Source organism: Oenanthe melanoleuca, chromosome 1, assembly GCF_029582105.1.
Source record: "Oenanthe melanoleuca isolate GR-GAL-2019-014 chromosome 1, OMel1.0, whole genome shotgun sequence".
In the NCBI taxonomy this organism is placed as follows: domain Eukaryota; kingdom Metazoa; phylum Chordata; class Aves; order Passeriformes; family Muscicapidae; genus Oenanthe; species Oenanthe melanoleuca.
The window spans coordinates 92,605,700-92,618,506 of NC_079333.1; the positions used below are offsets into that span (position 1 = coordinate 92,605,700).

The 12,807-nt window shown below is 43.4% G+C and overlaps 1 protein-coding gene across 1 annotated transcript in view; it reads left to right on the forward strand.

The window, feature by feature from the left end:
* The first annotated feature begins 1,819 nt into the window (after positions 1-1,819).
* Positions 1,820-12,807, forward strand: part of CLCN4 (chloride voltage-gated channel 4) — a 37,873-nt gene continuing 26,885 nt past the window's right edge. Inside the window, exons 1-2 of the mRNA XM_056499302.1 lie at positions 1,820-2,005; positions 12,310-12,461. Of these exons, the coding sequence (XP_056355277.1) occupies positions 12,318-12,461 (144 nt within the window). The 5' untranslated portion in view covers positions 1,820-2,005; positions 12,310-12,317. The remainder of the gene's footprint in view (positions 2,006-12,309; positions 12,462-12,807) is intronic.

A 12,807-nucleotide genomic window follows, 5' to 3' on the forward strand; every position in this document is an offset into this window, starting at 1 on the left:
GTCTGCACTTCGACCATCCAACTAAAAATGTACTTTCAGTAGGAGATTTAAAGAGATCAGCTGGTAATAGACAAGATAAAATCAGGAAATTAATTTAGGGAAGTCTGTCCAGGAAAAAAATGTAGGATTGAGACCCTAACACTCATTTGTTAAGTACACAAAATTACTGTTCTGTGTCTAGGGCACAGTGTTTGTATTCAAGTGTGTCTCGCATAGAAGTTCCCAGGTGCAGATGTTTCACTAAGTAAATGCTACTTCCTGTTTTCCATATTTTCTTCTCATAAACTGATTGAAGGAAGTTGCAGTTGTATTACCAAGAAAATAAATCAAGTGCTCAGTGTTTAGCTTCCTTCACAAATTCAATTGACCTATTAATACTGATTTTAATGGACACAAAGAATAGATGCTGGCAGGAAGCTGGCACTTGTATCACTTTTCCACATTTCACTGATGTGGTTATGAAGGCATGGGGCTGTTACTGATCTATGAGTGGCAGAGGATTATGATCTGCAGTGCTGTGTGTGAAGGGCATAATCAAACCTCTTTAAAGCCATGATTCTTGCTCCAGAAAGGTGTGGGAGCTTCATGTGAACAACTTAGCAAGCTAAGTGTTCGAATTTCTCAATAAAATCCAATGTGTGTATTCTGCATAGGGAGTCCCTATCAGAAATACATGGCACATCCATAAACTACTCCTGAAGCACACTGGGACAAAAAGGTCTTCCAGAACTGAATTCCTTAGCCTTTGAAGTGAGTGGCAGTCATTTATTTGCCTTCAGTCATCAGTGGGTATTTCATGGGTGCTTGTGCAAGACCTCCCTCTGCTCAACTGTTGCATCTGCTTGGAAATACAAAGCCCCTGCCTGGTTACCTGTAGGGGTAAAACCAGTCTGCTCAATATTCAAATACAGAAAAGTGAGCAGTAAGGTGAGTATCCTGAAATACAACACACTGCACATGTACAAACATGTACAGGGTCTTCAGAAAGAACAGTTACAGAATACAGCCCAGTGGCTTTTACAAGATCTGTGCAGTCAGAATCTTGGCAATTCTTACCTTCTTGTAGAAATCAAATACATTGCTGAGTATGATAAAATTCTTAAACACTTCTCTTAACCCTCCAAAAAAACAACAAAAAACAACCAACCAACCAAAAAAACAAAACCCAAAAAACACCACAAAAACCCCAAGATTGCAGTTGAGATGCTATACATAATTAACCAAAGTGAAAGTCAGGCTAATTGCCTTTTCAAAAAAATATTCTAGGAAGTTCTAGCTTTTCAATATTTGGGAAAGCTTAAGCAGATGTTCTGGAAAGGAATAGTAGTCTGGCATATAGGAGAGGATCTTTCAAACAGTGGCAGTTGCATTGAAGAAAAGGCAAAGATGGATGGATGGATGGATGGATGGATGGATGGATGGATGGATGGATGGTGGGGGGAATTAAGAAGAGAAGGTAACAAGGACGAAACCTTTGAGGAAGATTTGCAGAGCATGAATATGACACAGGAAATGCAGGGAAATCAATTTGGGTAAGCTTGAAATGCAGTGCCAGAAAAACACAAGGAGGGTGGTGAAATTGCAGTTTGTCTTATTTCCAAGGTGCTGTGATTACATATTTCACAGAGCAGCAACCCGGCCTGCAGAGTCACCAGGAATATGCTGGTATGCACACAGCGTGAAAAATGTGAATGTTGTTGCTGTAGCAAAAAAACAAAAAGCAAAAAAAAAGCACAGAGCGATTGATTAGCTCAGGTTAGGGAGGGAAAAAAGCAGCGTGTGTTGGTGGTGACGGGGCAGGCAGGGCAGGGTAAAGCGGCTTGCGTTTAATCCCGCAGGATTGCGGGCCGGCGCGTCTCCCCGATCAGATATCCTATAGACGGAGGAAGCATCACATGATGGTTACTGCTTCCTCCCCATGACATCACTGCTGCTGCAGCCCGACCGCCCCGGGAAGGATGCTATTAAAATCACTGGGATTGGGCTAAATGATGTTGCATTGCAGGTAAGCAGCATAATCCTTCGGAAAAGAATCATTTGCCGGTCGCTCTTGTGCTGCAGCTCCAGCTCCGTCGGGCAGCGTTTCTGCTGGAAAATAAAGCGGCACATTTTCTCTGCAAGCAGAGGGTTTGCAGGTGCAGAGGCTGCCTGCTGGCTCTGCGCTCATCTCCCGGCTGACATCTCCAGTAGAAATGCTGCCAGATGGAGCTTTATAGCTAAAGAAGGCCCTTTGTTCCCTGTGCTTTCCGGTGGCTCCTTCGCGTGTCTGAGGAATTCTGTATTTACGTGAGCAGCCATCATTCAGTCGTGCAAAGAGAACAGCAATAGTGGTTTGCTTGCATCCCCTGCCTTTTTTTTCCCCCCCCCCGGATTCTTAAAGGAAGTTGCTGTTGTGTCTAAGCTCATAAAGGAATGAGGATTAACTTGCTTGAGGGGTTAAGAGGTGTATTTGGGGAAACAGGCTTTTCCTTTATTGCTAATTTTTGCTAATGTGGTATCAAAGCACCTAGTCTGACAGGTTTGTGTCATAATTTGTATAGTAAAAGGTCGGTTTTTCCTTGTCCTATATAAATGTGGAAAATCCTTTTCCAAAAGGAATGTAGGAGATGACAAGTGTATTTTTGCTCCCTTGCAAAATGCCGATCAGCAAGAGTCTGAAAATCCACAGCAAACGGTGTTTTGGGTTTAATATTTGTGGAAGCAAAGTCCAGAGTCTGTTTTCCTGGCGTGGATGATTAATTATGTGCTCTGTACAAATACATGGAGATATATATATCTGTAAAGGAAAAAATGGTGACTCCTGTGTGGGATTTTTTTTTTTTCTGTATAGCTTTTAAAATATATTACAGGGTTTTAAAATGCTTAATTTTAAAAAACTTTATTGTAATGCAAATGTTACAGTGTAAGAAACTGAATTAATTTTGATCTTATACTAGTCAGAAAAGAAAATTATGTATTTTTTAAACAATTGTAATAAATAATTCTGTGCCTTTGCCAGAGAACAGAGGATGACTCAGCTGCAGCTTCGTCAGGCAGAGTCAGGTGACTTTTTACTCCTGGTCTACAGAAAGTTTTTTTTTTATTCTTCCAAATCCCATTCTTTGTTCAAATAATTTTTTCCTGTTATTGGAAAAATCTGAAAATTTGGCACACCTAGAATCTCTTTGTGCTCACCCATACATTAAGGGGGGATATTTTGGGTCTCCCGTGCTGAAGTAGATTGTACATCCTAGTGAGGGGTTTCCAGTGATCAGATATGTGGTTGTGTCAGGACAGAAAATAAGGTGTCCGTGCCAGTGCTGGGTTTCTCCTCCTTGGTTCCCTCTGGAGTCAAGGCTGGCTCAGTTCTCTGCAGCGCTGGCTCTGAGCCCAGCTGTGCTCTTGCCCACCAGGCTCACTGAGATTTGGCTCTTTGCCCAGGCAAGGAGCACAGCAGGGCTGCCAGGCTTGGGTTCCACAAGTGTCAGGGGTTCCCATCCGGATCATGTGGAAGTGCCCTGTGGAAATGTGTGCCAGGCAGGGGCTCTCCTGGGCTCTCAGTCTGTCAGACATCCTCTGTGCAAGAAGACAGGGCACCTGTCTTGTCTGTGTGCTGAGGGCCCTCAGAAATCAAGGACTTCAGTGCCCTAAGAGTGGCTGAGTGTAAAAGGGGGGCCCTGGGGACATCCCCAGCTGGAAGGTGCTCTCCCTGGCAGCACTGGGATGCCATGGAATAGCTCCAGCACATGGCTGGAGTGCTCAGCCTCTATGCACATGGGGACCTCCCTTACAAAGGTTGTACCTTTTCACAGGTAGTAGCTGGCTGCTTTTAAACAGGGGCCAGAGGAGAAGGAGATGGGTTAGAGACCCTGGGTTAGAGAGCTTCCTATCTGCCTGAACCAAACAGGCTCATCTGGAGCACTGGCACCTCCTGGGGCTGGGAACTGCTTCGTATGAAGTTGTTGTGTGCTGACCTGTAGGGCAAAGTGAGCAGGACTGTGACTGTAGCCAGCTGCTATAGCAAGGGAAAAGGGGATGCTCCCAACCAGTCTCCTCCACAGTGCAGAGACATCTTGCTTGTGTTGGAGGTTGGTGTTGTGCTGTCTTCAGCCTCTCTCAGGGCTGAACAGCTCCTAGCCCAGCATGGTGCTCAACCCTCAAAGGTGGTGTTGTTTTCCTGATTGTTTTTGCCATCATGCTGCAGCTTTCAGAGATGTGTGGATGTGGGTGTGTGTCAATTTTTCCTCTTAGTGAGAGGTGGTAGAGAAAGAGTCTTAATTAATTTTTGTGTGTGTGCATACATACGCAGCAGGTGTTGGTTTTTTTCAGCTTTTTTCATCTCTAGCCTGGCAGAATTAAAAAGTCACACACAAGATTATTAATGTCAAAAGAGACACTCTGGCAGGGTTACACTAGGCTGCTGTTCCTAAAGCACTTTTAACATTTTGCTCTTAAACATCACCCCAAGGAAAGGGTTTCCCCATCTTGCAGAAGCTTCCTCTCAGGGGGATGAAATAACTTGTCTGTAGCAGTGCAGCCCATCAGCATCAAACACAGAAAACCAGTGCCCTGAGAACAGGAAAACATTACTCTCCTATGTGAAAATGACTTACGGCCTCTGCTCAAATCACGACAAGTGACATGGTAGAACAGATTAATGGCTTTTCCAATCAGCTTTATCAGCTTTATTTCAAGCTGAAGGCTCAAAAATCTTTGTGAAGGTATATTGAATGCCATTGAACATCCCATTTCAGGAGAGAGTTTTTTAACTGTGTCCAGGGCATTTCCCTTCTGACAGTGCAACTCTGCTCTCTCTGAACACATTCACTTTTTCTTTTTGCAGTTCCAAACCTGGTTTTCCCCCTTAATCTTAAAATTTTCTGAATAAAGAGACAGAACAGGACTGGAACATGAAATCTGGTACTGCAAAGCTCAGCTGTGTCTGGGATGAGGAGAAAAACCCTGTAGCACCCCTGACACTTCAGATTTGGCTTAGAGCTCTGTGGCAGTAAAAACCATGGGTTCAGAAGGGAAATTCCTGGGTTTTTTTTTTTTTTGAAGAGGACTTGAGGAAAACCAAGAATAGAAACCATACCTGCTCCTACAGGTAGGGCTGGTTTCTGGGGTGTCCTGTCTCCTGAAATGTAGTTTCTTATCCAGAAGTTGAAGGCTTCCAAAGTTTTATCTAATCAAATCTTGATTCCTTCAAGAAGTAAAGGGGTGTGGAGTTGATACAGTTCACAAGGCTCATGTGCCCAAACTTCTGGGTTTTTTGCAGAGGAGCATCCTTTGACAGAGGTGCTTCAGCTCAGTTTCAAAACTGCAGATAAATGTTCCAGAGGCACTGATGCTTCCCTCCTACTTTTTCCACAGCCTCAGCATCTGCACTAACAAGTAAATTTATTGGAGGGACCTTTAAGATTCACTGGAAACAGAGATGTGAGTTTAACTTTTTTTTATAGAGCCAGTTTTGGCAAAAATTCCATTTGGAGCTTGCAGGGAAAGAGCTAGGATTTTTTTTTTTTTTCCCCTTGCCTTTCTGACATAACTGAGCAGCTGAATTAATTTTGCTCAGACTTTCCAAGAAAACTTGAATGGGGAGCAGGCACACAATATTTCATACTAAAAGAAATTGTTTTCTAAAGGGAGAATCATGGTGGGAAGGAGCAGGGAGTGGGATGTTGGGGTGTCGTTTACCCTGCCTCTCAGGAGGAGAAGAGGAGGAGAGGGAGTCTGGCTGTGATGGAAGGGTGGGAAGCCCTGCTGGTTGGGTATCAGCTCCTGTGCCTCCCTGGCCTTGCTCCTGCTCTCTGTGCTGAGCACGTGGTGCCTGAGGAGGGGCAGCTGAAGGCTGTGGTTTGGTCAGAGGAGTGCCTCACTTTTCTGCCATTTATTCCAAATGTTCCCTCCCTTCTCCCCTGCCTTTCCCTTCTCCCCTGTGATCTGGTGCCCTGTGTTTTCTGAGCTCTGTTGTGGTTTCATAATTTTTTCCATAGAGGTTATTTGGGGTAAAGCTGCACATCAAAGACATGACTGCATTTGACTTGACCACACTATCATAGCTGGAAGCACCATAATATGTGGTGGTGGGGCCATACAATAAAGTGCTGTAATATTTTACAGTACTGTTTCTGATACTGCAGCCTGCCTGTGCTAGTGTGATGAGAGACTGAGGGTTTGCAGGGCAATTTACTTGTATTTGGAGGCTGTGCCATTAGTCCTTGAATTGTAGGAAAGGCATTTGCCTTTCAAGGCATTGGCAATTTTAATACTTTCTCTTTTCTTTGTATTTTCTCAATTTATAGGCATTTTTTTCCCCCCACATTATGTTTCAAAAAGGAGCTATAAGTGGGTTCAGCATTTTTCTCTTTTTCCAGGAGTCTGAACTTGATTACTTTGATTCAAGGCCATTCTAACAGCTTTTTATAAACTTCATCATTAAGACATAAGGTCAATAACTTGTTTGGCTCGTTCAGTCTGAAACTTCTAAATTGAATAATCTTAAATTGCCTGTAAATATTTTTCAGCCTATAGAAAAACACCCATTTAACTTACTGGGGATTCAGCCTGCTTGCTTTTTGCTGTAAAATCACCACCCAAGAGCATCTTACTTCTTGTTAACAAGAATATTTAATAACTGTTAACTTGTCTCTTATATCCCATGTTGCCATTTCTAAATAATCTTCTATATGGCATGTGGTAGAAGGGGAATTACATCCACACAACCTTGGCCTTCCTTGGTCTCTTCTAGGCTAAGCAGACCTCAGTCTCTGACCCCTCCCCAAAAGACATACACCCCTAATATCTCCCTGTACTTTTCATTTGTGTCTTTCATGGTGACCCTGTTAATGATCTTGCCCACTGCCTCCTCAGCTGTCAGACTCACTTTCTCAGGCCAGGTGGTGCTGAAGACCTGTGGTGTAACCATACTTGGCTCTAGGAACATTCTCCCTCAGCCTTACCCCCTTAGGGCTCCTTCTGATCACTGACCCTTCCAGCCCAAACCATCCATGATTCTGGGATTCAGCTCTCTCTGCTGGCAGCACTGGCCTGGATGCAGACCCTGTGAGGAGAGAATGCTCTGTGTCCACCTCTGTGACTCCCAAATTCCTTGGGAGTGGGATGGATGGATGCTGGCAGAGCACCCAGCTCTTGGGAGGAGAGTTCACCTTGAGCAGGTAAAGCCCCGTGAGGCTGGGGCACCATTCTTGGTCCTTGGAACATCAATTCAAGTATTAAGGGCACAGAGAGGCAAACCACCTGCCAGAGCAAAGGGGTCTTGTAAGGATTGCCAACAAAATTGCATTGTTCATTACTGACTACTATAGAATATAAATCCCAGGGATTTTCACAGCCCCCATGCTCCTTCATTTTTGCAGTAATTGCTGTCATGTCATGCCACACGAGCCCAGCTCATCTGACCAAAATTCAGGTCAGTGGTGGGCTCAGCTCTGCTGGAGTCATGATTCAAAAGCTTTGTGTCTGGAGGAGGATCCCCTCTGTTTTATCACAGTGAGTGTGTTGGTACCAGAGCACAGAAAAGCCCTGAGACACACCGTGTTCTCCTTTGGTGTGCTGGATAGTACATGGCACATTTGTAAGAGATGGAGAAGCTGATGCTTTGGACACCCTGAAAAAGGCACTCCAAATGTGAATTGAGAAACTTGCAATTGGCTTTTAGGCTTCTGCTTTCTCCTCCTAGCCTCTTGCCATGTTCCCTTATTCCTTATGCCACAGCAGAAGAGAGGTATTCTTTGCTGCCTTCATCCTGCATGTGTCACATAGCAAACCCCCCACTTCAAGGAAAACAGCAAAACATGTAGGTGAACGTTTGTCTGCTAGGAACATTTGAAGTGTTGAAGTAATTCAGTAACTGTGATCTGCTAAAAGTTACTTGAAACTTGTTGGAATTGCATTAAAAATCATACTGCCTGCCTCAGTGCAATGTATCCAATTAAAACAGAAAACAGGATGAGGAGAACATAGCATGGAACTAGCATGTCTAGGAGCAATAGGCCAGGGCCAAGACTTTCCTTTGATCACTGTTCAGCTAGTTGTTTTCCATCAGTATACTTTTCAGCCTCTTTGAACCATGGGATGTTATGTTCTGTGCTTGCCATGTCAAATACATTTCATATCCAATCAGCCAGTCAGCAGACTACCTAGAATGTCAGTTCACTGATAGAGCTCTTCTGGCTGTGGCTTCACATTTGCACCTGCTGTAACAGTGCTCTAAAGCTGAGAGTTTGTCAGCATTTTCACTATAAATGTGAGTTATAGCTCTTCTATAAAGCTTAGCTCCAAACTGATTGAAGTCAAGTGATGACTTTACTCACTATGAGACTTGCAGAAGAAATGTGACCCTAATATGATAATATTATTACTTTTTGGCTCTTTAGAAAATAAAAAATGAGTAAATGTAATGAGATCCTGTGTCTAGGTCGTACCAGCTGTGATTGTTGGTGTGTTCTGGTCCATAAGCAGCTCTCCCTATGTTTGCACCCTGGCTTTTGTAATCTCTTCTTTGCTTTCCTTATGTGTTTAAAAATTATCTGGTTTCCTACAGTCATAAAGCTTCACGGGCTGGTATTTGGACCCCTACTTCCAGCTTGCTTTCATGCAGCTCCTCTGACATTTGTAGGGTAACTAACTCTTTCTGGCTTCAGAATACTGGGCACCAAGCATGGCTAGCTGGGAGATCAGGGACTGACTATCAGATTGATCCAGCCCAAGATTTCTGGAAGATGTCTATGGTTATGTGACATCCAGGAAAGCCTCTATCAGGAGGCACAATTGTCAGTCTTGGCCTCTCTGGATTTGTGACTCAGTCCCTGCCAGGACTGCTACATCTACAGGATCACAGTAGTCTGGCCTGGGTCTAAATCCAGGGAAGTCTGCTAACAAGAACCCTGTGAGTTCCAGAGATATGTGGTTCAGTCAGGTCTCTTTGTTTTCTATGTTTGCAATTATTAAGGCAGAGTATTGACACACAGGTTCAGTTGTAGATACAGTAAGCTAGTAAGTAAAAATGAGTCTTCACTGTTTAGGCTCTCTACTATATTGTAGGGAATAAAATGGTTGATGGAATTCAAAGTGGGCAAAGGCAAAGCAAAGGGGAAAATGTCCCTATGTCCCTAAGAGAGTATGGAATGATGGGCTCCAAACTGGCCACTGTCTCTCAAGGAGTCACAGCAGACTGCTTAGTGTTGGATGTCTGCCCTAGGAAAAGCTAGTGGAGTGCCAGAAATTATTAGGAAAATAATGTGGGGACTAAGCAGGAAACAGCCCTTGCACAAATTATGTTGCATCAGCATCTGCAAAAGTAGTGGAAAGGACAGCAAGGACATCTGAGACATGGAATAACAAAGGGACAAAATACAAATGTTAGACGGCTCCTCAGAAAGACTCAGCACCTTCTATTGTACACAATAAGCTCTGTCAGAGAATCCAAATCCCTTAGATGCTCAGGTCTGAGGATCTGCATTTGTAACTAATTCTGCATGTCATGGTATTGCAATGTTTTCTTTTGAACTGGTAGTGTTGCATTCATTAGATAGGATGAAGATACCTACCTCTGACACCTCTTTTGTGATCAATAAACAGAAATTATTATTTCTGGGAAGCAAACTCTCCCATTCTAATGTAAATACTTAATTTTCTGTCATCAGCTGTGAAAGGAGTCTGGTTTTTAGCATCCTGAGTATAGTGCAGATTTCTCATGCTAAATGAGACAACCAGCAACAAGGCTGTTCATGCTTTTGCCATCATTGGGGTGCATTGCTGCAGTACACCTGGCTATAATTCTTGTTTGGATGAGGTTCATATGCCCTTTATCTGTATTAAAATACCTGTAAATGACTGATTGGTGTGTGGCTCCAGCTCTGGCAGAACTGAAAGCATCTCTGCAAGCTTCACTCAGAGGGCAAGTTAGCTCATCCTGAAATAAACCTTGTTCATTATTACAGATGCCAAAGTAAGGTGAGAGAAATAAATGCAAAATAAAGGGAAAGAAAGGGATACTTACAGTGCTTGGTGACAGGATATAAGATGGAAATTCTGTAGTACTCCATTCAAAAGTGCTGTAGCTAGGTTTTATTTACTAAAATTGTGTTTTGCATAATCTGATATCACATCTCTGCTTTCAAAAGCATAGTACCTGAAATGAACTTTAAGGCTGGCAGTTATCCAGTTCACTGTAATTTCCAGGTACTGGTACCTTGAGTTCAAAGTTTGTTTTCTTAGTCTTCCATGCCCTGTGGTCTCTAAGCACATTTTTGCTCTCCTTAGACATGTTGTGTAGCACGTATTTTTGGGATAGATTCAGACTGAGATTGTAATTATCCTACATACTTGTGGTCTGGCCTGGTATTATCCATCACAATACTGTCATGTGCTGGGCATTGACAACGTACTTAAAAAGCTATTTTTTACATGATATAACTAGCACGTTGGATAATTTTCTTGTGGTATGAAGGAAAACTTGCCAATGCTTTCAGTTTCCAGAAAAGTTTCCAAAGTTTGTTTATTTAGCAGAGGGTGCTGCCTTGTGCAGGCAGACAGCCTGAGCTGCATGTTCTTTACAGGTCCTTCTCTGCTGTATGGGAAGAATGGGGTGAAGCAAATGATCTGCAAATATCACAATGTTAAAAAGTAATAGCATGGTCTAATCCTTGCACCTCATCTCAGCTTCCCTTTTCAGTCCTCTTAGGAAACACTGAGCTCAGCATCCTCTTGCAGCTTCAGCTCCTGTAATCATCCACCTTCATTCTCATTTCTCATTTTCCTTGGCGAAAGTGGGAGCGTGCTCTCCCTGCTTGGCCGAGCATTGCTGTTCTCAATTCTTGCTCTTCTTAACTTCTGCTTTTTGAATCACACCAATTTTCTGGCAGCTTATTTGTGCTCTGCAGCCCTGCACAGGACACCTGCTCTGCACTGTTTCCTTCCCCAGGCTGTGATTCACTTGCTTGATTCTCTTTCAGACAAACATGCCGTGGTGCTTGGAGATTGCTTAATTTCCACATTTGAAAGGGCTACTGTTAATGGTATAATGGTGACCTGCTGGTTGCCTTAGAATAATGCTTTTCTCAGCTGCTTGTGCTCAGCACATTGTCTGTGTCACCCAAAAACCCTACACGGTGGAAAGCAGAGACTGACAAGAGTATTCACACTTATTGCATCGCTGAAGCCACCACTAAGGCAAAAAATTACATGGTGAGGTTCAAGTAAAATAGCTGAAAATGGGGAGAGGGGAAGAAAAAAGACACTAAATAAAGAGGGCTGGGCATGTTATCAGGGTTTATGGACAGTCCACTAAAAGCTTATCTGCTACATTTTTGCCTGTTCCAATTACAGAGTTGGGAAATTTCCTCATAGTTTCAAAGATACAAATTCTTGTGAAATACCCCTTTTCTATACCTGGTGGAATGAAGTGAGTGGCCATCATTGGTGTTGTGCTGGCCTCATCAGTGACCAGCAGAAGTTGCCTTGTGTCAGTGAAGGAGCAACAGGCTCTGCAGGATCTGTTCTATACAACCCCTAAAGTCTGTATATGTCCCCATTTTTATGAGTTTTCGTGTTTTTCCCTTGTAACTCCATGATAACATATTTTTTTTAGATGTTTCATTTCAGATTACAAACCCTAGGTATTCTCTGGAAAACCCATTTCCCAGACATCTCTTTTAGGATGGATGGGATTAACCATCTTTAGAACAACACTTTGTTAGGTGATGAAGAAGTGCACAGCTGCCTGCTCCAGTCCCAACCCAGGATCCCCCTGCCCAGCTACTGGAGCCCTCCCAGACCTGGCTGCCACTTTCTCATGTGCAGATTCAACCAGTAGCTGATCCTGTATCCCAGAGGCACACACACAATAGCTCTCCAATTAGCATGAGTGGTGAGGTTTGTTTCTGCTCATGTTCTTTATGTTTGCTCTGTCAGGGCTGTGTCCCTTGCATATTTTCATTCTGGTTTCTCCTTCATTGCCCATGTTGTTCCAATGCCCCTGATCAGACCACCTTGCTGGAATAGGCGTTCTCATATTCCTACGTGCCCTTGTCCAAGTTTCCATCAAATGCCTCTGGGAACTGTTTGTTACAGTTTGGGGACAGGTATCTTTTATCTCTTCTTGCACTTTAGTATGATATGTGGTGGATATTTCTCCCCCTACTTTCTTAAAAGCAAATATGAAGAGTTTGTGTGTGCCCTCCAAGGACTACTCTTCATGTTTTTTTGACTTCCTGGCTTGTGAAGCTATTTCATAAAACTTGGTTCTGACATGCCTGACAAAGCTGCCTGAATTTATTGGCAAACTTGTTTTTTCTCTGCATACAGATCCTAATATGGTCAATGCAGGAGACATGAATGGTTCAGGCAACCTGATGGATTTTCTGGATGAGCCTTTTCCCGATGTTGGAACTTATGAAGATTTCCACACCATCGACTGGCTGCGGGAGAAATCGCGTGACACCGACCGCCACCGCAAGGTAACGGGGCAGGCTTTGGTGCATCACAGCCCTGGCTCACAGCCCTCCTGCACGACAAAACAAACCTCTTCCCAAAGTTACTGCTTTGGAAAGTGACAGTGACAAAACAAACCTCTTCCCAAAGTTACTGCTTCCTACCTTGTTGCATGACTTGAAGAGTCATATAGATGTGGGATGACTTGAGGAGAACTTTTAAATAGGGCATCCTGATGGGATGTCCTGAGTTTGTAAATATGAAGGGGCTGCTACAACTTAATCAGCTGAGCATCTCTGAATAAATTATCATTACTGAAGGAAGTAAAGAGTAGAGAAAGTGTATGCACCATCTAGGAGTTTAATTATTTTA